We start from the raw sequence: 23,042 nt of genomic DNA, 5'->3' as shown, positions 1-23,042 counted from the left end.
TAGGAATCTATGGGGAGATCAAAGCCACAATTACGGGTACTGAAGCACTACCCTGCCACACACAAGATTGAATTCCAGCTAAGGACTTATAGCCCACAAGTACAGTACAGGACTAGTGCTGCTGTTTTCAAACTGCTGGGAAATACATATGTAAGACTCATTAGCAACAGAAGATTCATATCTGACAACACCAAGAGCTCTCGTGTGTCTTTGATACTGTGAAAGTATTGTGCCAGATACAGACTTCCTCTGCTACAACAGGGCAGCAATTCTGATACTTAATCAAATGACAAATGCAGAGTATCACCACAGCATAGTCGTCTCACAAGGAGTAGCAGCAATCCCAGTCTATAAAAGAGCTTGCCTTAGTATCCTCAGTGCATGCACAATGTCTTCACTCTTGTCAATCTCTGCAGACCTTGCTTCTGGCAGCTGTTTCCAGTCTGGCTCTCTCTAGCAGGTTTTTATTCCACTGGCTCTCTGCCCACAAGGGCATGACTTGTCCAAGTCCCACCCCTACCCTATATCATTTCCTGATACAGGCTTTGCACTTTAGTCCTCCCTTTCATTGCCTGTTACTTTTGATCAGGTCTTCTCCAAAAGACTCTTTCACTGATCAGGAGGGGCCGATCTACCTTGCACTGCGTGCTTTGTTCAGCTTTGTCTCTGCTGCTTTCCTTCGTAACTGAGCGGTTGTGGCTTTCCTCTGTGGCCACAGAGACCAGGCACCAGCCCCACCACAGTCCTTGCTAAACTATCTCTCCAGCCTTTCTCCCTTCATTTTATTCCTCCCACTTTGGTGAGGAGCATAAGAGTTAAATAATAAAAATCTTTTTTTGTAACATAATAATATTTTATCCTGAAACGACTATTATATAGCTATAAAGTTATGTACTTATTATACAAGAAAAAAACAGGTTAGTATATAAGAGGCTGTTCCTGTTTTAAGCATGCATAAACACATATTCACAAGGAATGAATGAACAGTGATAGCAGAGGAACTATTGCTGATTATATTCAATATAAATAGCTTTGGACTAATCCTGTGCTAGCATTTTCTGCATGCTCTTTATATGTACAACCACAGCTCATGGTACTCCAAGACTCTGGATGATTGCTGCATATGAATAGGAAAAAAAGTGGAATCCAACTCATACAAGGTTAGAATTTTACCTAATCCAGTTTTCACATCCCACTACCCTGACAGGGTTTGCAAATTTGATTTCTGTTACTATCTCATGAAGTGGAAATTTCAATCACAGTAACTGAGTGACTCCAGGTAATAAATTTCACTGGACCGAAGCTAAAAGCAACTTTTCTCTCCTCAGAGTAATGAAACTAAAGGAGCTTTTCAGCCAAAGTACCACAGAGTTTATTACATCAGGTATGAGAGAAAAAACAAAACAATTGTTGAGGAGGTCAACAAACCATTTCAGACCAGAACAGCCCACTTGTAAATGTAGTCATAGTAATTAAGTAACTAAGTAACTAAAATGCAGAGGTGTTAGGAAGTTTCCTCCTTTGTCCAGCTTTGCCTTAGAACCAGAAATCAGCAAGCTCAGCTGGCAAAATAGGCCATATCCTACTCCCATTTACATAATGTAACTCATTTCACTGGCAGTAATCCAAAGACCTCAGTTGAAAATGGTGACAAGAACATCTACAGTTCTTATATCACATTATACTTGCCAGTAAGGCAGATCCTTTGGATTTGCAATGGCTGTGAATTTGCCTTTGTCACTTTCTTCAGCCATGTTTGGAGAGTACATACGACTAGGTTGAGACAGAGGAACAAAAAATTATGCGATATGAGCAGTCTAATGCTCAAGGTGAGCTCTCACAACTGTTGGGTATCATGGTTTATCACTTTATGCAAGTAAAAATCTGACCCCATTGTACATGATAAAAATATGTCAAATGAGAACAGTATCTTTCGTATATGTGCACAGATTCTCATTGTATTCAACACAATCTGTTTCAATTCTTTCATTTCCACTTAAGGCATAATTCAATCCGAAGACAGCTCAACCTCTCCAACCCCGACTTCAACATCCAGCAGGTTCAGAAACAGGAGCAACTGACGGGGATCGGCCGCATTAAGCCAGAGCTGTATAAACAAAGATCAGTGGACACAGACGATGGCCGGAGGAGTAACAGCAAGGCATGTGGAAAACTGAACTTTATTCTGAAATATGATTGCGATTTAGAGCAGTTAATAGTGAAGATACACAAGGCCATCAACCTGCCAGCAAAGGACTTCTCTGGAACTTCAGATCCGTATGTGAAGATATATCTGCTTCCTGATAGGAAAACAAAACACCAGACTAAAGTGCACAGAAAGACCCTAAATCCAGTATTTGATGAAGTTTTTTTATTTGCAGTCCCATACAATGATCTGAATGCAAGGAAGCTCCATTTCTCGGTGTATGACTTTGACAGATTCTCCAGGCATGACTTGATTGGCCAAGTGGTAGTGGATAATTTTTTAGATTTGGCAGATTTTCCCAGGGAATGTAATATTTGGAAGGATATCGAATATGTCACCAATGTAAGTATTACAATTTTCTTTTTTTGAAATTTTTTGTTTCTGATTTTATTTCCTTAATCTGATAGTAACTGAAATTGATACATTTGTGAAGGAAACTATTCTCTCTTTTTCTGAAGCTTTGACCTTAATCCAAGGAAATTGATGGTACATTTTCAGTCTTCATTTCTGATTCTTTGGATATATTAAAGAATGTCTTATGTAGGAGCTAGTGGATTTAGTCACTGCCCTGCTGATGAGATAGAAAAGCTGGAGAATGTTTTCCTCTTAATCATACTTAATCTAAAACTTACTTAAGGAAATACCGCTTCTCTTATTTTGCCTGTCTTTCTGTGTTTTGCGTGATTCACCACATAAATTACAGCATACTAATCAGCCAGAAGTGGAGATCCAAAAGTTCTTCTGTGGTGCTCTTCAGTCCTTCAGAAGACTATATTCTCATAAAGCAAGATACCACCACTCTATAAACCAGGGAAATAGAGTTCAGACTGTGCTGTTCCATGAAAGCAATGAAAAACACTGAAGTAGTTTAACTCTTTGTTTTGTATCTTTGTTACATAGGGAAACGGGAAACTTAGAAGTCCGTATTTCTGCTATCCCAAAGTCTCTGTTGTCAAATTCTATGCACAAATCCAATTAGTGATTAGGTACAAACCCACAAAAATTACTTTTTGGAAAAGAAAGAGCTTTCTTCTCAAAGCATGAGCCAACCTCCTTGTAATGCTCTTAGAAGTTAATCACACTCATCCTATGGAGATCAGACCTTCAATGAGAATGATAAGTTACAGAAATCCTCAAAGGTACTATTGCCAAAATTCAGTAAATATTTCATTTGCTATGTCAATCTATACTCAAATTTAGTGCACATTTTAGAGTCAAATAAACCAAACATCATTAACAGTAAGATCAAAGTATGAGTTTGTTAGACCTCAGTTCAGGAAAGCATTTACGCATATGCTTAGCTGAGTGTAAGTAGCTGTTGAAAAGTAAAGGATGTTCTGAGCCAAAAACTTTCCTGTATTCAGACCCTCATTTTACAACCTCTATGGTCTGGTAGCACACCCATATTACTGACCAAGTTGATTAAATCCATCTTTTTGTTTGGAATTTCTGTTTGAAAATTTATATTGTCCTTGTTTTAAGGTGACTTCTCAGTGTTCTTAGTCAGTGTTACCTATATTCCTGTGTGAAATGTGCTGTGCACCCACTGCACAATCCTCTTCCACGCTAGGATGGAACTGCAGTAGCAGCAGTGCTAGCAATTCCCTCACTCAAGGAACAGGCAGGGTCATGGACACTCAGCGTCACAGGAGGATGAACCCGGCTTTTCTATGAAAAGTTACTGCTCTTCAACTGCAAGGGAAAAGTAAGAAACTGACAGAGGAGATGACAGTCATTCTAAGTGAAAGCCTGTCTTCATACAGCATTAAGTGTCCCAAGCTCAACTTCAGTTTTAAAATCAGCTAAAAGTCGAATGCACATGCACACTGGAGTTACTTTGATACGTACTAGGCCTTTTTCCATGCTTTAATTTGGGCAAGATTGTCTCTGGTATTTTCTTTTTAATCACATCCCCTTACAAAGTTCAGAAGCGATGCAGCATATAGTTTGTAATCAGATTTCCTATAATCTCTGAAATTAAATTCAGGACTGAAGTGATTATTAATTCTGATGAATATTAATTCCTGTGTGAAGTGTAACCCTGTTATCCAAACAACACAGGACTTGCCATCTAGACTCATCACTGGGTTTTCAGCTAACAGAGACCTTTTCAAAGCAAATGATGCATAGTACTTAGGAGACACAATCCAATTTTGGCTAATGTGAGTTCTGAGATAAAAGTATCAGATAAATGAATGTATGGAGTATTCCGCTTACTAATTAACATTTTCAAAATTTCAAAGGTTAGAACTTACTCCGTGAAGTTATGCGAAACCCTCCAAGCATCATTTAAGAAACCAAGTTTCAGCACTTTTTCCTGTCTGTGTAGCTTAGATATCTTGCAGACTGACAGCAGAAGCTGAACCCTACGGGCTACTCAGTGAAGCTGCTGAAGTGAAAACTCCTGTGGCTGCACTTCAAACCAGGCCAGCAAGCAATAGTAATGAACCTCTGAAATAAATCTCAGCAGTTTAGAGCGCTGTTGGGCTGTTTATAATTGCAAACAGAAACTGTATCAACTGTAGCAAGTGTTCAATAACTTTATATTTGAATGTCTTGTTTTAAATAGTATTTACAGAACAGACCAATGATGGGCAAACTTACCGAAGGAAATTCACTTGATGTAGATCAACAAAGAGTGCAGCACAGGAGGTATAAACCAAGGAAACACACTAGAAAAAGGGAAGGTTCATACAACTACACATGACAAGTTTTGTCATACTCCTGAAGAGCACGTTCATTTTAATTCCTTGTTCATCTTATTACACTGCATAACCAGGAATCCCAGAGGGCTTTATTTTACATTCCCCATTTTATTATGCTCTAATCCAATTTGATACAGTAATATAAAATAATGTATTGAATCCTTTGCAGAGCAAAATAGCCTACTTCAGGAGAGCACTGCGGCTATGCCTGTCATGTCAGCTTTACTGCAAACAATGCCATTCAATTGTCCTGTTATGCCATATGTTTTCTTCTGTTTTCTAATAAGACTGAAAGATTTTTTTTTATCCAAAACCAAGACGTTTGATTCTTTGGACTATAACATCTGCTGCTATCCCAGAGTTTGAAATTATTTCATAACACAGACAAGCATTAGCATAAAAACTTTCTACATGCTCAAAAGCAATCTGCCCCCAAACACAAATCTCTAATATAAAAATGATTGTTCTTCTAATCCCAGGTCGTCTGAGCATAAAATCTCTTTCCTGTAACACTGGCACTTTTTCCAAGCAGAAAAAAGCAGCAGTGGGCTGTTTAATGGAGGACATAATTAAGTGGATCAACCTTAGATGAACATGAAATGAACTAGATAAGCTTTTTGTGTATTTACCAGACAGATTACACTAGTTTCTGGCTCACCAAGGAAAAAGATATATGTCATTTTTAGGCTGGGTTCCAGCAGTTGGCATGTTTTGCTTAGTAGCTTCTTAAACATGTTCAGGGTTTGGGGTGTTGGGGTTTTCTTGTTTGTTTCTGTAATGTTCATAGATTGATTGCATTTTTTTGAAAAGAGTTGTTAATATTTCCTTGGTTGCTGTCTTTAAACTCGGATGTGATCAGGCAAAAATACATGGCTTGTGAAAGACAGGTTGTTGTCACATGGTCCTTTTCAGGTAAAAGAGAACTTTCTCTTTAAGAAAATGCTAGGTATCCACTTGCATAACTTGCTGTGCATCCAGAAAGGAAAATACTTTCTCAAGAATTGCTAGTTAAACACCAGCAGGCAGCTATAGAGAGAAGGATTACTGGAAATCTGGTTCTGGTTAATACTGGCTGTTTGGATTCTCAAAATGCTTGGCATTTGTCACTTGCTAAGCAAGTGGTCTTTCTAGATGAGTATTGAAAAGTAGCCTTCACTTAGAGCAAGGTGATAATCAGAGTAAAGAACAACACACATTTCTATTCATACCTGCGCCAGCATTTTCAAAAATGGCTACTCATTTTTGGAGGCAAATTTGGTGCTTTCGTCTTACAGTATATACAGCTTTTGAAAGTTATGCCATCTTTTCGCATATAGTTATACTTGAGATCTAAGCATGGTGCAATGAAAACTGTTCTTTTTCTGAGTGTCTAAACTTATATATATGCTTAAAAAAAAAAATAATCTCAATTTCATAACACCCCATTGGCACCATTTTCTCATCTCACCCTAAGGTTGTACAGCCTGGACTAACCTGTTTTCATGACTCTTTCAATTACATTCTAAAGGGATATTTACAACAGGATTTGCAGTGATTATGCACCTAATAGTCTATAAACTGTAACTACCATACTGACTCCTACCATTTATCCTTATTGTGTGATTCCTTTGAGGCCCTTTGCTGTATCCACCTCATGTAAAGGTGTGAAGTAAATTGAAACTGATAAAGGTAAAATCAGTTGCTCAGATTCAAACCATGGTTTACTCTTTATTTGCCAACAATTGGAAAGGACAACAGAAAGAAAGAATTCAAAAGGTTACTTTGTTTTGAAGTACTTCTGCTTTTGTGTTTAGGTGAACATTTAAGAATGCAGCATCCAGCCCCCAAAATTAAGAGATAATATATGATTATATGATAATATATTCATATAGTCATTCAATATGATAATATATTTCACTCACGAAAGGAGAGTGAAAATATAGAAGGAAAATATTTCTGAGAGAAAGAGAGATTACAGAAAGACAATTCTGGGTAATACACATAGAATTTGAGAAGTAACATGTCACAGACTTTGGAGAATGTTATGGTTTGCTGAATATCCAGAAGATAGTTATGGATAGTTTAAAACTATAAAGATGCATAAGCTCTGACGTCCAGAAAGAGCGAGCATGTGCTTGAAGTTGCAAAGCCAAGAGATTGATTGCATCTGTTTTTAAGAATCTTCAGGCTCTTTTAGGGTATATGTAGTGGTCAGGAATACTATAGTGTGTCAGATCACGCTGAATTCCTTTCACGCAGAACAATGAAGAAAACCATTTTTTTTTTTTTTTGTTACGTATTTAAGTTGCATGTTGGCATCCAAGATAGTGTTTTGACAAAGAGAGAATTAGAAAGTAGGATGGCTCTAAGTATTTGAAATTCTGCCTTCTAGAAATGTTAATTGTTCACTGCTGTTATTATCGAGTTTGCCCAAGAAAGAAAGATTTGAGAATTTGTATTTTTAGGCATTTATGTTGTATAACTGAGATGCAGCTGGAATCATAACATTACCAGAAGGAAGTTTCAAGTTCCCTGTTTCAGATATGTTAATGCCAACCACAGTATGTGTGGAAGAGAGACAAAAAGAGTTTACATTATTTCAGTGGATTGTTTATGGAAAGCATGATAAAAGTCTAAAACACTGAAACCTGACCAAACCTACCAGATTTTTTGAGTTCAAAACTATTAAAAAAAAAAAAAAATTCTCAAAGGTTGCGTTGCTCAGGAGCATTCCTGCTCCTGCTAAGAGGCTGTGAGCTGTTTAATGTGTGCCAAATGCACATGCATAGGTGCAGGTCATAATACTTAAGGCTTATACCCTCAGAACTTCCTTCTTTGAAAGAAGTAGGTAAATACTGTCCCTAATACATGGCCAGTGGAACAGATGTGGACAAAAAGGATGTGACTTGCTCAAGACATGACACGACGAAATAGCAGAAATGAGACCGGGTCCAGAATCTGTAGATTCCTGGCACCAGCTTTAATCAACTCTATGTAGCACAGCTTATGTTCTTTGACAGATACTGTAGCTGGCAGTAAGTCAACAAAGTCCACCTACTCTGATTTTAAAAAATGTTCAGCTTGTCAAGATGTTTTAGCTAGTATTTCTAAAATTCCTCTGCTGGCAAGTTGCTGGGTGTGGAAGAGCAGTGGCATTAAGCAAGATCTCAGGAAAGCATTTGAAGTGTTTACGATGGTTATCAAAAATTCTTGAGTCAACAGTTTGAGAAGGAACAGAATCAAACCAAATCTGTCTCTTTATGAAACCTGATCCAATCCATCCATGTTATGTGCCATATCTACTTTTCAGGACTAGAGCAGTAAATGGGAAACACTAGTTGATTTTTTGGGGGTTTTTGTTTGTTTTTTTTTGTAATACAGAAATCAGATCCAGTATTAATCTGGTGTTCCATTGTGTAAAACAATTAGCCTTTGGCATCAGGGAGGCAATCAGTTGTTGATGTGGACAAGTACCTGTTTAATTGATTTGCAAATACAAGTCTCTCTGGAAGAGATAGAATTGCAAACCTATTAGTCTTGCCCACAGTAAAGCATGCCAAAAGCTTAAGGAGCAACAACAATTATTTAATGGCTAGCCAAAGTAAGGCAGTAAACACAAGAGGTAAGATTCACCTCACTGAAATTTTAGATTTATTTAAAGAACCCCAAAGCCAAAAACCACAATCAAACCCTGAAGTACCCAAAATGGTACAAGAAGCATAATTGACTTCAGGGGGTAGATCAGTGGACATTCATCTTCTCCTAAGTCACAAAGGTCACTCTTTGTTTCATGATTTTTCCTGAATCTTCTTACTTAATCAAATGTACAGAAAAAATAAAAGTCCACTTATAATGAATCATTTCACAGCCAGAAGGTGATAAAAAGTCACAGATTTTTAATCCTTCAGATTTCTAAGGATCACCACAGTAAGGATGAAAAAGCAATTAATTAGCCTTCAGCATCAGTACAACAGGTACAGTGGTCATCATACAACTGCTGGTTTTCCTATGCTTTTGCATTATTTAATAATCACATATTTAAATGAGTTCATTTCAAAACTGGGATTTTCCATTTGTCTTTCTGTGGTTTCTTTTTTAATCTAATGATTTTGCTAATTACTTTGTAGAGAAGATTTGTCCGAAATGACATGCATTTCAGTGATGAGGAGAGCACTCTGCCTGGCTAACCAAAGGGCAGACACAATTATGTACACTTTATATAGGGTAAAGATAAAATATTGGCGTGTTTTCAGAAAATTTAAAGATGCAGATGCCTATTTATGTTTGGAGCAACAGTGAAAGTGATATTCAGTAAAACTGGGAAGGGTCTGAAGTAAAAAGGAGTCAAATGCCTTGAAGACATATGGTATGGGAGGGAGCTAAGCTGGTCCCTGTGAGTGGCACAAGCGCTACCAAGCTTGGCTCTGAAATCAATGGAGTCTATTCAGTGCAAGTGATTACCCAACAGCTTTGTAGCTCCACAGGCATGCATGGTCAGAGCCAGGATGAGTCTTGTAATATCACTGAAGCCTCAGCTAACATTTATTGGGGGTTTTGGGACTAGTTTAAGAAAATGCTAATTCAGAGACTTGTTTATATGTGTTTGTACCACTGGAAGTTCTCAGAACCCGGGATATGGCCATCAGAATTTACAAGTGAGCTTTTTCAGTCTGGATATTTCTCTACAAAAAGCATACAAATAAACAAACCAACAAAAGAGGCAAAGCCAAAACTAAAGCCAACAAAAAACCACCAAACAAACATTTAGCAGAAATGGGACCATTTCAGTTAAAGAATTTTAAAGTTTTGGTGGTTTTTTTTAAGTCAGGATTTTGAGAAATTTCAGAATAACGTGTTTTGAGTTCTCATTTGAGATTTTCTTCTACTGCAATATTTTAAAATTTTGAAGGCTGAAATGTCCTGTTTTCTATCAAAGCAAAATATTTCAAGTCAAGTGAGGCATATTGTGCCTCTAAATGGACATAGCTCAAAATTCCTTATGAAATTAAAAGTCTGGTTTCTACACTGATTCTTCCCCTGCCCATGATATTCTTGAGCTCTCTCTTTTGTCTTTGTATTCTACTTGTTTCCCTGGGGCAGCAACCGTAAAACAGCAATAGTGTACAAAGGATATTTTCATGTATACATTAGCCTCATGCTAAAAACAGTTAGATCCAATCCCACATTCATATTTTTCTATATGTAGAATCTGTAACTATCCCTGTTCTACACATTATTCTTCTCCTTTCTTCTCACTCTCTTCTGCTAATTCTTTTTCTCAAGAAACCTCTCTCTAACCAAGCCTCTCAGGGGTAGCCTTCAGTGAAATAGCTCACAATAACATACACGCTGCATATAAAACAAAACCAAAATGTGATCCTGGTCAACCAAGCCTGTCGCTCAGTTATACCATCCAAAATTGTTTAGTGGGAGCTGCAAACACAGACAAAAAAAATTCTCTAGCATTTTACAATTCACAGGCAGCAATTCTTCCAGCTGAGCAAAGAGCACTTGCACAGCGTTAAGGCTAAAATAGCTGTATTAAGGTAATCTTGGCTGTAACCATTCTGCACATAATTCAAGATTCCACTGTGCCACAGCCTTTTTTCTACAGAGTTATACAACTTTCAATTGAAACATGTATTTAGCCAGGCAAGGAAAAAATCACTTCAAACATGCATTTAATTATTGAACAGTTTGAGGAATGCTTACTTTGTCTTTTTTTTTTTTCCTATCAGAGGTCATAGAAAGCATTTTGAGAGCTTGTGCATTCATCCAAATTTCTGAAAAATCCTACTCTTTAAATTTAGTTTTAATATTTGAAGCCAAACTTGAAAGCATTCTTCCCTCTGAACATACTGTGCTTATGTGAAAAGCCTCAAGCCATTTTTAGTCTTTAATCCCCACAAGATATCACAGCCATCAGGCTTCTTTCTCCACCAAACAGTATTTCAGAGTTTTATAGTTTTCCTCTGTGTACAGTCTGTTTACTCAGTTCTCATGTTATTTTCCATGGTCTTATATTTAAGCAGTAAGTGGGCTTTTTTGTTATTGTGTATTGTTTGCTTAGGGATTAACTGTAACTGTGCTCCAAATTCTTACCAATACACAGTGGATATTTCTTCAGGGGATAGCCTACCTACTTGGGAAGCACCATACTTGACATGCTGGCATCCCAGCACATCCCAAAATATGTAATTGCTTGGGTACAGTCTTGACTTCACCTTTTCTAGTACACCAGTGTCCCAGGTAAATAAGTCGAAAAGGAAATGCCACTACAAACAGGCTCTTCTTCTCATTAAAGATTTGTCTGTCCCCATTCAGACTCTTGTTAGAGGATGTAACCTGTCTTATATTTAACCAATGAGGATTACAGGATCTTTCCGGAGTCCTGTTGGAGAGGACAAAACATTGTCTGTACAGAAGGAAGGAATTACTGGATCATAACTGTAGTGATTCAGAGGCATGGGTTTTGTGCTTACAGGCTAAATTCTAGTGCTTGTTGAAACTAAGATTAGGTTATACGATTTGCTAAATAATCACACTCTTCAGACCTCCCCACTGCTTTTGTCACTGGTAAACATTAGAAGTTGCAGCTGAAGTTTGAGCTGACTGGTGCCCACAGTATGACCTCTATATGTATCTATAGCTTTTCTAGCATCTCTCCTAGTTTAGGAGACTTTTAGCAGCAAATTGTATAGTTTGAAAGAAATAAAAGATTAAACAACTGAATGGACATAAATGAGAGTCTAAACTTTAAAAGACACACACTACATTTTGCTAAGATCAGATCAGCAAGTACACTTCCAGATACTGTAGAGGCCCTAATTGTCCCTGGGAGGCCTCAGAGATGTACATGACAGCTTTTATCTCTTCACTCCCCAGCCTTTCACAACATTAGGGCCACTTTTGACACTCTGTAGAGAACCTTGCTCAGATTATTGAAGGAAGATACATAGCTATGCTCTTCATTCTTTCACTTTGTAAAAAAAATAGGTCACTTGGCAGACAAACTGTCTGAGGGAGGAGGATCAGAAACGCATCACTCTTCTTCCATGGTGAGCTATTTTTCTGAGAGCAGAGCCAAAGGAACAATGGCAAAACTGACTAAAAGCTTTTTCATCAAGATTTATTAATTCCAAATTTACTATATTTTCACAGCAGAGATCTTAATTTTAACTTACTATTTAACTGATTTTTCCTCTAATTTTCCTCTAATTTCCTCTCATGATTTCTCTAATCATTCAGGAAGATGTGTCTGTATCAGAAGCAATATATAAAGTATGTTTCCTGGAAAAATCCAACAGGCCACTACCACATCCCTCTATGTTTGCCTGGGTAGGATTAAATGACAATCACATGGAAACCTTTGCATTCTGCACCAGTCCTCACAAACAGGGACAGACAATTTGCAATGCACACTCAAATTCTAGAATTATGGGTATGATGACTTCAATAGTTAGTCTCACTAAAGTCACTGGAAGTATTCACAAGGTAAATGAAGCATACAGTTGTTTGCAGTGTCTGAGCCTTCCTATGGCTCCTTAGCAGAGAATTAGAATGAGTATTTCACACCATGTACTTGGTGAAGTGACAGGCTTAAACGACAAGACTCCATTAGCAACGTCTGTGGTATCGTGACATTTGAGATGTGTATAGCTACATGTTTCTGGCACTTCATTGCTTGATTAAACACCTTGCTCTATTTACTCAAGAAAACAGTAGTTACAAGCTACATCTTACCTTAGTGAGTGCTTAATCATTCACTACTTCTTTCATCAGAAAAACTCAAAATTAAAGCTACATACACCATCTGGAAGAAGATGACATCTTGCTTGCGATGGGCAGGGAAGCAGAAAACAACTGACAGCTGGAGGGTTTCACAGTTGATTATATGAACTATTGGGATAAAATTCCCCACTCAGATTCTTGGGCCAAATCTGGCGTCTTAGAAATAAGAGTTTATTGCAACATCAGAAAACATAACCTTGCTTGTCAAGTAACCAAGTACTAACAGCCACAGTGCAAGTGGCTGAAATCCATCATTCCTCCTAACTCCTAACATTTGCTCTTCTGTTTCCTGCAGTAAAGTTATTTTAAAAGGAGTGATGAATAGAAGACTTGCAATATCATCCAGTGTGTAATATTTTCTAGTCAAATAGAAACTGCTACCCAAACACTATGAAAGTTAACACAGAGGACTAAAAGAACAATTCCCCATACTGTATTTGGTATATTTGTTTTCAGAACTCATAGAAATCTGTATGTGTTTTCTTTTTAAAAGCATGTTGGGGGGTTAAAAATTATTTTTAAAGCCAGCTGTGTTTTAATTAACCATCTGATCTACATTATGGTAACTTTTGAACAACCCCAGCAATAAAATAAATATGTATGCAGTAAAGGGAGACAAAAGTGTATACCAAAAAAAGATAGGAGAAAACAGCAGACTTTGGTTTTGAGCCCCCTGAGAGTTATTTATGATCTTCAGGAAGAAAGGACTCACTTTAAAAAATGAAAACCTTTCACTGTCTCTACTCCACTGAGCACAGAATCTTACAGTAAATGCTAATCGAACAATAAACTTCACTCTATTGGGACCACAACATTTTATGCAGGTAGAAATTAATAGTACTCAGGATGAGATCTTGACTCTACTGTAAAGTCAGGCAAAGAATTCCCACCGAAGCTCAGACTTCATGCATATCCTTTTGCTATAGTTTGAAAATACTCTTGTAAACAGTACAAATAACTTGAAATATACAACCAAAAATTCACTATGACAACAGAACAAGCAAATGACCATCCTTTTATGCCTGTCTGCAAAATAAATACGTGGCAATGACGCTCGCAACAAAGATTTTAATCTTCTCCTCACCGAAACTTTGATGGCTAAAATATGAGTGAGTTATCAAATTTGGTCCTGGAGAAAGCAGATAAAAATCTCTCCAAAATTGCCTGAGTTGTACATCCACAACCTTCAACTTTTGACTTGGGCAGCAGTCATAATAGAAAGAAACCAGAACAGGTTATTTTCCCTCAAGGCTTCTGTTTGAGTCCCCCTAACCCATTTCTCTCAGTAGCTCAGCAGTGTTTCTCATTTGCCAGCTCCTTTTCCAAATCCTTCACATAATATGATATATAGAGTGGCAGCATTCTTGGGAAAGCTATGAGAAAAATTTAATTCAATGCAAAGCTTTTATTATAAAACAATGTATAAAAAGCTTTTAATCCTACCTATAACTGTAATACTTTGTTCATAAAAATATGGGTATTTTCAAAAGCACACCAGTAGATATAGCACTAGATTTTCACTCTCTTCACCTCCATCCAGTCACTCTCATGTTCATCTCAAAAATAATTTGTCAGGAAAACTTCCCAAGCTAAAGCAGCACCATTTTTTCCAGATAGTCTTGCTCCAGAAGTCAGGATGGTCAGAGATAACTACACTAAATTCTTTCAGAATTTTGTTTCCTTCAAAAAAATTGAAGTCAGGCCCTTTTAAGGGTCAAACAGTATCCAAAATCATTGGTCATTCTCAAAGTAACAAATAGTTCTAAAGTGAGCTCACCACTTACGACAAATCAACTCACAGCTTTGATTTCAACTATCAAATTATTTAAATTACAAGCAACTAAACCAAAATTTGGGGAAGGCATCTATGTGACTGCAAGATACTGTTTACTAAATCACTCGCAGACTTTTTAAAAATGTACTTAATAACACTAGTTATCCTGAACAGAAACATAACCAGGTTATAGTCTGGGCAGCTCACTGGGCTATACCTCACACAAATGCACATGATGCCATTGGAAAGGCAGTAAAACAATCCACAGCAAAAGATCATTTTCCTCTCTAGGTACCTTTCACATGTAGCATGTGTAAAGTAAAACAAGTTAGAAACAAGTATTCTAAGAGGAAGAAGTGCTGTTGACTCACTTTTATGGACTTAAAGCACTAAAGCACTTCTATATTTAGTGCTCCCTTTATCTCACATCTTACACTCCCCCCTGTGCATTCTTCAAGAGAGAAAACATGCTCACCAAAGTAGTCCTGAAATTGCCTGCAGTACACGTCTAAATATAATAGGGAGGCACAAGCATATTTGATAGAGAACAAGTATTACAGGAAAGAACTGTTATTACACTCTGCACAATCACATCTTTCCCTGCTCACACTGTAGGCACCTGGATGGTACACTTGATTTCAGAGTCTGCATTTTCTAAAATGGATTTGTTTTCTTCCTTCCCCTTCCTTCAGCATCCTCACAGTCTTCAGTTTCACTTTAAAGCTCTTATGTCTATACAGCTTCTAAGTACATGTAGTAGTGTATTGGTAAACTGCCTAGCAGCTTCAAGATTAAAATTATTTGCAAGGTAGGTGAACAGTCCACAGCAACAACATAAATTTTCCTTCACCAAATTCACTTAGCCTAAGTGTCCTAATGGCAACAGTCCAGAACTGTCTGTGAAGAAAAGAGTAGTTGGATTTGCACGAGCTTTTGGGCAGCATCAGCAATTGAGATACTGAGAAACACTGAAATGTTCCTGGCATCACCTAAGAGAAGTGGTAAAAGTAATCCCTCATTGCTAGATTACCACAAATTCCACAGCACTGATTCAGGAAGGTTTGCCCTGAGAGGGTTTGATACCAGCAGCCTGTCAGCATGCTTGACAGCAAATTTTACACAGTCTGTTATGAAATTGTCAGTAGCATCTCTGGGAGGAAACAGAGGAGCCTACCTTCTTGCCCATGTCCCATCCCACACCCCAGGAACACAGCCACCAAACCACCAACTTCTGATTCAAATATGAAGTTTTCTTTGTAGCATGGTTTAAGAAATAAAGAATGAAAGCAATTCTCTTTTTCACACTTCCAGAATGACACTGTCTTGTTATCATTAATTCTGTTGTCATTCTCATCCTTCTTTCCTTCCTCTATTATTTTAATTTCTTTTGTATTTGAAAACCAGAGAGTTTCTAAGGCTTAAAATGAGATAATTTAAAAAAATGAGACAGTATTAAAGATTTAGGGGTTTTGTCTATTTTGGCACATTTAATACATGTGTTTTATAGAATTAACCTTAGGATCCATGATTATATTCTTCCATTCATCTTGCAATTAAAATAGAATTGCTGTGCAAGGACAATCAAAGCAGTACAACTGCGCACTTTTTCACCCAATCTATTAGCGGAATATTGCTAGCAGTGAAGTAGTCTCTTTACCTTGATTGCTTTGCTTTGAAATTTGCAGGGATTTTCATTCCATATGACCCATTTAAATAAATTAAAAAGAAGTAAATTAAACTTCTGTGGAAATTGCTTTTCTGTTGTTAAAAGTAATATTATAGAGAAGTGTTACTAGTAAAATGTTGTGAAATTTAGTTGTGCTTTCAGCCTAACAGAAGTTACATGGAATGCTCTCAGACATGATTTTGAGCCATAATGATCCCTTTTAACCATTTTTCTTATATTGGTAATTTCTGTGAATCGGGCATTTGAGTCTGATAAGGCACCAGCGTTACTGTTTATACAGGTTACATCACAAGCCAACTTTTTGTATTTAGTTGAACCACTAAATATTAACCAAGTCCATTTCAAAGGTAACAGGGTTTCAACATCAGGGAGTGCTAGAAAAAAAGCTACTTTTAACCGACAAAAGCCCGTGAAATCTTTGCAGTGGTTTCTGACCTGTGGGGGTACATGACACAACGCAACAGAATTGTCTGTAGAGAAACAAAACAAATGGAGAAATTTCAACGGAAAGATACTTGACCCTTGGCTTTAAAATCATAAGGAAACCCAGGAAAGGTACCTTTTTGAAAGAAATAATATCTTTAATCTAAATAACTTTAATCTAAATCATGATGAAGAAAATGTCTGTGTAAGTTGTAGGGGAAAAAAAAAAAAAAAAAGGAAGAAACAGATTCATAAAATGATGCTTCTTTCCCCACCTGCTAAATGGGCACTGAACTTAAAGTGAGTTGCACATAGAAAATGTTACTGTTGAAAAGCCTGCCTTAGGTATACCTTATTAACAGAGGTAATAATTCTCTTATTACTCTTTAGTGGGATGAGAAGCCAAAAAGGATCAGAAAGAGAAGAGCACACCAAAAATTTCATTGAACTTGGATTTGATATCCAGATATCAGATGAATTTTTAAAGGATTATACAGTTTGAATTAATGGCAATACACCGTTCACTGATAGTTATTTTAATGTCTGTGAAAGGAGCCCATTGTGTTCAAGTGGGCAAAATCTATGGGCAAAATGCTTTTTTGCTGCCTGTTTATAACGAACAAAGCACATGTGCTTCCCCAGCTTCTGCATTCAGTACACTGTAGCCCTGAGCAGAATGAAGCCCTCCTGGCCGTCCCAGGGCATGTACCCAGATATGTATATAGCAGACCACTGTATCTACTCTACTGAAATTAGACCGGAGATGGAATCACACAGCAGATGAGAAAATTCAACAAGAGGTGTCTGTTTTAAAATAAATTTAAAAAAAAGAAAACTAAGATATCTCAAAGAAAAGTTCTGGAAGGGCAAGAAAGACGTGGAACTGCAGCTCAGAGATTGGCAGTAGCTTTCTGGTTTTCAAGCACATTATACTATTTAGGCTTCTCTTTTTCATAGCAGCTTCTTCAAAAACAAAATCGTAGAGCAAACTTTTACTTACACTAAAAGTAGATTCAAATTTATGAAAATGGCCTTTCTTTGTTATCCATTTTGCATACAACCTGTGCTAAGCCTGAGTAGCAAGGAAGTCAGTACAGAACAGCTGATGTAAGTATTGTGAATATGTCCACAAAACACTATAGGTGCTTACACAAACTGAAAAGAAAATGGTTGGTTGGTTGGTTTTCCCTGATACTGTGATTCTCTCCATCTTTTTTCAGCACTACTCAGGTACTTAGTTTCTCTCCTTTTCAGAATGATGTACTCAGAATGCATGATATAAAAGATGGCTGCTATACACAACACAAAATGCCTGCACAGATAATGACATTCAGTGCTAAGAAGGGGTGAGGAACTGTTCACATGGCGCAAAGCTTTAGTATCATCTCATTTCAGCAGCATGTCTATATTAGCATTTTTAATATAGAATGGCCAGTCTGCGAGCCGTTATCTGTAATGAAGGCTGTTCCAGCACGGCACAAGGGCTGGCTGCTCCATGCATCAGGAGCATGGGGGAACCCTGCTGCTGCTGGGCAGGACTTCGCCAGTCAGCTTCCATCCCCGTGCCCCAGCCAGGTGAACTGAGGGTCAGCCTTTGGCATCATCAGCTCCCTGGGGATGGGTCAAGCCAGGTCGAGATGTTTGCCCGTGGATGGACCCGGCTCAGCGAGGTCCACGGCCAGGCAGGGCAAGACTGTGGGGAGCTGGAGACCAGCATCCTGCCATGTCACTGGGACGAGGTCCAACAGCCCTGGGCAGGGCTGAAGTGGGGACCTTTTGGGGAAATGGCGCCATTGGTAGGGTGAGCGTAAAGTCCTGTGGGGTGGTCAAGGCCAGTAAGGCCTGTTAAGGCCCTCAGGGTCCTGACATGCTGGTTGCTTTCAGGTTTGGTATGTGGACAGATAATTGAGTGGTGTTAGAAGATGGAGTATCTTGTGATATTTTAGCGAAGCTGGAAGTGCACGTGCAGCCATTGTAACTCAAGGTAGAGTGAAAGGACAGTCCGTTAATTTTGGTACAGATTTAGTTTAAATTGACATTTTAATTTTAACACAATAGGAAGGAAATACTAACAGGCAAGATATTTTGGATTAAAATATTTTGATCGGTTAACTTATTTTTAAAACCAGTTTTCTCCCTTGTAATTTTCCTTGAATTTGAGATTTTCATTATTAGGGGGGTATTGAGATAATTGAACATTACTTTCAACTTATATCAGAATAGAAGCAAGAGGTAACTGACAAATAATTCATGGTACAAATAATTTTATGCATTAGAATGGATTTGCTGCTTCATTTTCTTTAACCTTACATTTGCCTAGAAGTAGTGAATACTTAACATGTAATTCAGCCTTTCTTGTTACAATGAGCTATCATTTAACCTTGAAACCATGAGGGTTTATTTTCTCATTGCTTTCCATCTGCATGATGTTTGTTCATCAAGAGTTTCCTTTAAAGTGAGCAAGATTGGCCCACCCACATTAGCCTGTATTGTGCACTACAGTGACATTAACCTCCATTTTCCTTGTTTTTTTTCAATCTCAGTATTTCAGCAAAAATTGAGGTCAAATCCAAATCAATTACAGCCTGCTGATAAACTACTGGGTTGGAGACCAGTAACGGGTGGTGTCCCTCAGGGATCGGTGTTGGGACCGATCTTGTTCAATATCTTTGTCGCTGACATGGAAAGTGGGATTGAGTGCGCCTTCAGCAAGTTTGCTGATGACACCAAGCTGTGTGGTTCGGTTGATACCCTGGAGGGAAGGAATGCCATCCAGAGTGACCTTGACACACTTGTGAGGTGGGCTGATGCCAACCTCATGAAGTTTAACCATGCCAAGTGCAAGGTCCTACACCTGGGTCGGAGCAATCCCAGGCACAGATACAGGTTGGGCAGAGAAGAGACTCAGAGAAGGCCAGCGGAGAAGGACTTGGGGGTGTTGGTCAGTGAGAAACTTAATGTGAGCCAGCAGTGTGTGGTAGCAGCCCAGAACGCCAACTGTATCCTGGGCTGCATCAAAAGGAGCGTGACCAGCAGGTCAAAGGAGGTGATCCTGCCCCTCTACTCTGCTCTCGTGAGACCTCACTTGGGAGTATTGTGTGCAGTTCTGGTGTCCTCAACATAAAAAGGACATGGAACTGTTGGAACAAGTCCAGAGAAGGGCCACAAGGATGATCAGGGGACTGGAGCACCTCCCGGATGAAGACAGGCTGAGGAAGTTGGAGCTGTTCAGCCTGGAGGAGAGAAGGCTGCGTGGAGACCTCATAGCAGCCTTCCAGTATCTGAAGGGGTCCTACAAGGATGCTGGGGAGGGACTCTTCATTAGGGACTGTAATGATAGGACAAGGGGTAACGGGTTCAAACTTAAACAGAGGAAGTTTAGATTGGATATAAGGAAGAAATTCTTTACTGTAAGGATGGTGAGGCACTGGAATGGGTTGCCCAGGGAGGTTGTGAATGCTCCATTCCTGGCGGTGTTCAATTCCAGGATGGACAGAGCCTTGGGTGACATGGTTTAGTGTGAGGTGTCCCTGCCCACGGCAGGGCGGTTGGAACTGGATGATCTTAAGGTCCTTTCCAGCCCTAACTATTCTATGATTCTATGACATGTCAGATACTGATGGACATTCATTAAAAGGTTTGGTTCTCATTTTGGGAAACTACTGCCTATTCTTCCCGGTTGCACTGTTGGATTGTCTTGTGAAACTGCCCTCTGTGAGGCATCCCCAGTCTGCCTGACCTACTTGTCCTTCCATTTTTACCATCTTCACCTAACATCAAAACTCATGTTTCCCAGCGAAGATCTCCCTTACATTTCCTTTTGAGAAAACTGTTGCCCTCCAAGATATCTATTCATATAGAGATCGATTTCTCTTTAATTGCTGTTCCCAAGCTTGTCAACATTTGTAAAGTACCGCTGCCTTCTCTGCGGAGGTTTGACTTAGCTCTGTGCTGAAGTAATCTCCTTTAAAACTTTAGCATTTTGAAATCAAACGCACCCTCAAGAGACTTCCCTTTCAAAAGAAATTTGAAGCCCAATACCAAAGGTAGCAACCTGTAAACACTGACAAGGTAGGATACACTGAAATGGGATATACTAGAAGATAAGGAGCAGCAAATCTGCCCAGAGCACCTCGCTTGTAAACTCACATCTTACAGGTTGTGACATTTTCATTTATAAATAATAGATCAGGAAGATTAAATTATTTTCTCTAGCTCTCAGGCATTCCCTGTCCTCCACACATGCACCTCCTGTCCCCAGGTAACAATCAACATGATAAAAGGCAGCCTGCAATGCCTGGAAAAGAAGAGTCAAAGCAGACATTTCTGTATTATTACTTCTATACTGAACTTCATATTATGTAGAAAGCAACAAATGATAGAAGACTTGCAAAAAGCAGTAACAAATCAAGAAAACAAAACAGTTTTCAGAGGAACAGTTTAACTTACAAGGAGAAACTTAAACCTTAATTAATTTCTTTCTCTGACCAATGATGCCATCTAGCAAGCCTTCAGAAACAACTCTATGCACGCTCTTTCCTTTTCTCAATAACTGAAGTTACTACAGAAGTTTTCTTTTCAGAATACCTCTTTTCTGGTTTTCCTGTTAAATAAATTCCTGACACAGCCACACGTACATAAACAGGACAGGTATTCCAACTTTTCCAATCATGTTTCTACTGTTTTTCATTAACTCGATTCAGACTGTCTCCCCAGTTCATCAATTTAGTTTGAACAAATGAAGACATTAACTCAATCTCAGTAGCTGTGGGATAATTCATTAGACTCACTCCTAGGCCCAGATTCAGCAAAGCACTTTAGTTGTTGGGAATTGAAAATGTATGTAAAGGATTCAAAGCCAGTAAAATCTAGGATTTCAGCATAGATTTAAAAATAAGTATGTATATGCAGTTTACTGAATGGAGGCTTTTTTAAAGTGAAGCTCTTATTAGAGAATAATTTATCAATAAAGACTTAAATGACTTGATCAACTGAGGACAATCACTGCTATCCTATTTACAGGATATAAATTATGACAATGCAGATGTTGGGATTTTAGGGAGATAGGTACATTGACTGCCTGACCGGAAAAGGCCTCTGTCCTTGACTTACTAAGGACATTGTGGCAAGAGCAAGTTATGGGTATGTTCTTCTCAAAAACATTAACTGTATTTGTTCTTAAACATATAAAGGTGAAAGGCTTATCATTTGACTCCAGCCATCTCATTCTAAGATATCTTGACTAACTGACACAAAACAAAGTCATGTCTGGAGGATCCCCCTTATGTGGACTGCAGTGATCTGCCTTAAAGCAGTCATGACACAAGGATGATGGAAACAAGAGAGAAAAAAAGATCCATATCAAAAGATCTTCAGGCTCTGAAGTGGAGATAGGGGATATGCTACCTGCTGAGTGCTTTACTTTTGATCCTGTTTTATATAGAAATTGCCAAGATACTGGGCAAAACTATGAGTAAGTTAAAATGAGAAAATAAACTCCCTGAGCTCATACCGGCTCTCTACAACTCAGTCTGAAGGAAGGATTCATACTTCTTTCAGCCCTTACAAAGTACAGCACAAAGTTGTGATATTCAGATTTGGTCTGTCAGGCAAGATTTCTGACTGACCATAAGGTGTTTCAGAATGCCTCAGAGGTAAGGTAATAGAAACTCTGTTGTGGTATTACCTTATCATTACTGATATAAATTCTAATAGAGAAAAATCAAGCCACATAGTTAAGCATCAAAGTTGAAGGTAATCTTCACTGTCAAGAGAGTATTTTTTTTTAAATTGTAACACACAACATCTGTTTGCTGGATGGCCTAAGTGCTTGCTTTCTCCCCTGTAAGGGTTTTTTGCTTAGATTCTTTAGCTGATTAGTCATGCAAGAGCATTCCAGCTCCCTGGTATTTTATCAATGTGTAGTAGTAAATGCTGTAACACAGACAAGCCCATGGAGAGAGTACTAGGGATTCAAATGTTCATTTTCTTATCCTGCCTTTTTGTGCATCCCACCAGACTAGCTTCTCTATATATACACTTTGTGCAGTTGTGTAGGCATAATAGTTGATAACCAGTCTGTGACTTGACATGAAAATTATATTGTGTAGCCAAAGCAGTATAAAATCCAGAATTAATTACATGCAAATACTTCAGCTTTCTTGTATTCCTTCACTGTAGTGAAACTAAGCTTCAGACCTTTTTTTAATGTTCTTTCCTAGGAAGTGAAATCAGGCAAATTTTTGTATACCTAGGTCTAAAAGCTTCTTTACTTACTTGCTTTCATTTTTTAAGGAAAACATGAATAAACACAGACAATAAAATGCAAAAATTGGAATCACTCTGAGAAAATAATGCAATTTGCAAATTAACTTAAAACATGAAGTATAGCCTGACATTGATGTATTGAAAGAATAATTGTAAAGGACCATTCCCATTTTTCGACAAACTTTAATTAGCCATATCTCTGTATATATA

General features: G+C 38.2%; 1 protein-coding gene across 3 annotated transcripts in view; it reads left to right on the top strand.

The window, feature by feature from the left end:
* SYT9 (synaptotagmin 9) overlaps positions 1-23,042 on the top strand; it is a 71,542-nt gene that overhangs the window by 33,979 nt on the left and 14,521 nt on the right. For all 3 annotated transcript variants that reach the window (XM_062620275.1, XM_062620274.1, XM_062620276.1), the window contains exon 3: positions 2,002-2,548. In XM_062620275.1, coding sequence (XP_062476259.1) covers positions 2,002-2,548 — 547 coding nt within the window. The remainder of the gene's footprint in view (positions 1-2,001; positions 2,549-23,042) is intronic.

Source organism: Pezoporus occidentalis, unplaced genomic scaffold, assembly GCF_034315485.1.
Source record: "Pezoporus occidentalis ecotype Australia unplaced genomic scaffold, CSIRO_AGI_Poc_V1 ctg22, whole genome shotgun sequence".
NCBI classification, from domain to species: domain Eukaryota; kingdom Metazoa; phylum Chordata; class Aves; order Psittaciformes; family Psittacidae; genus Pezoporus; species Pezoporus occidentalis.
The sequence above is the reverse complement of the archived record's forward strand: the minus strand, read 5'-3'. Positions and strand labels throughout refer to the sequence as shown.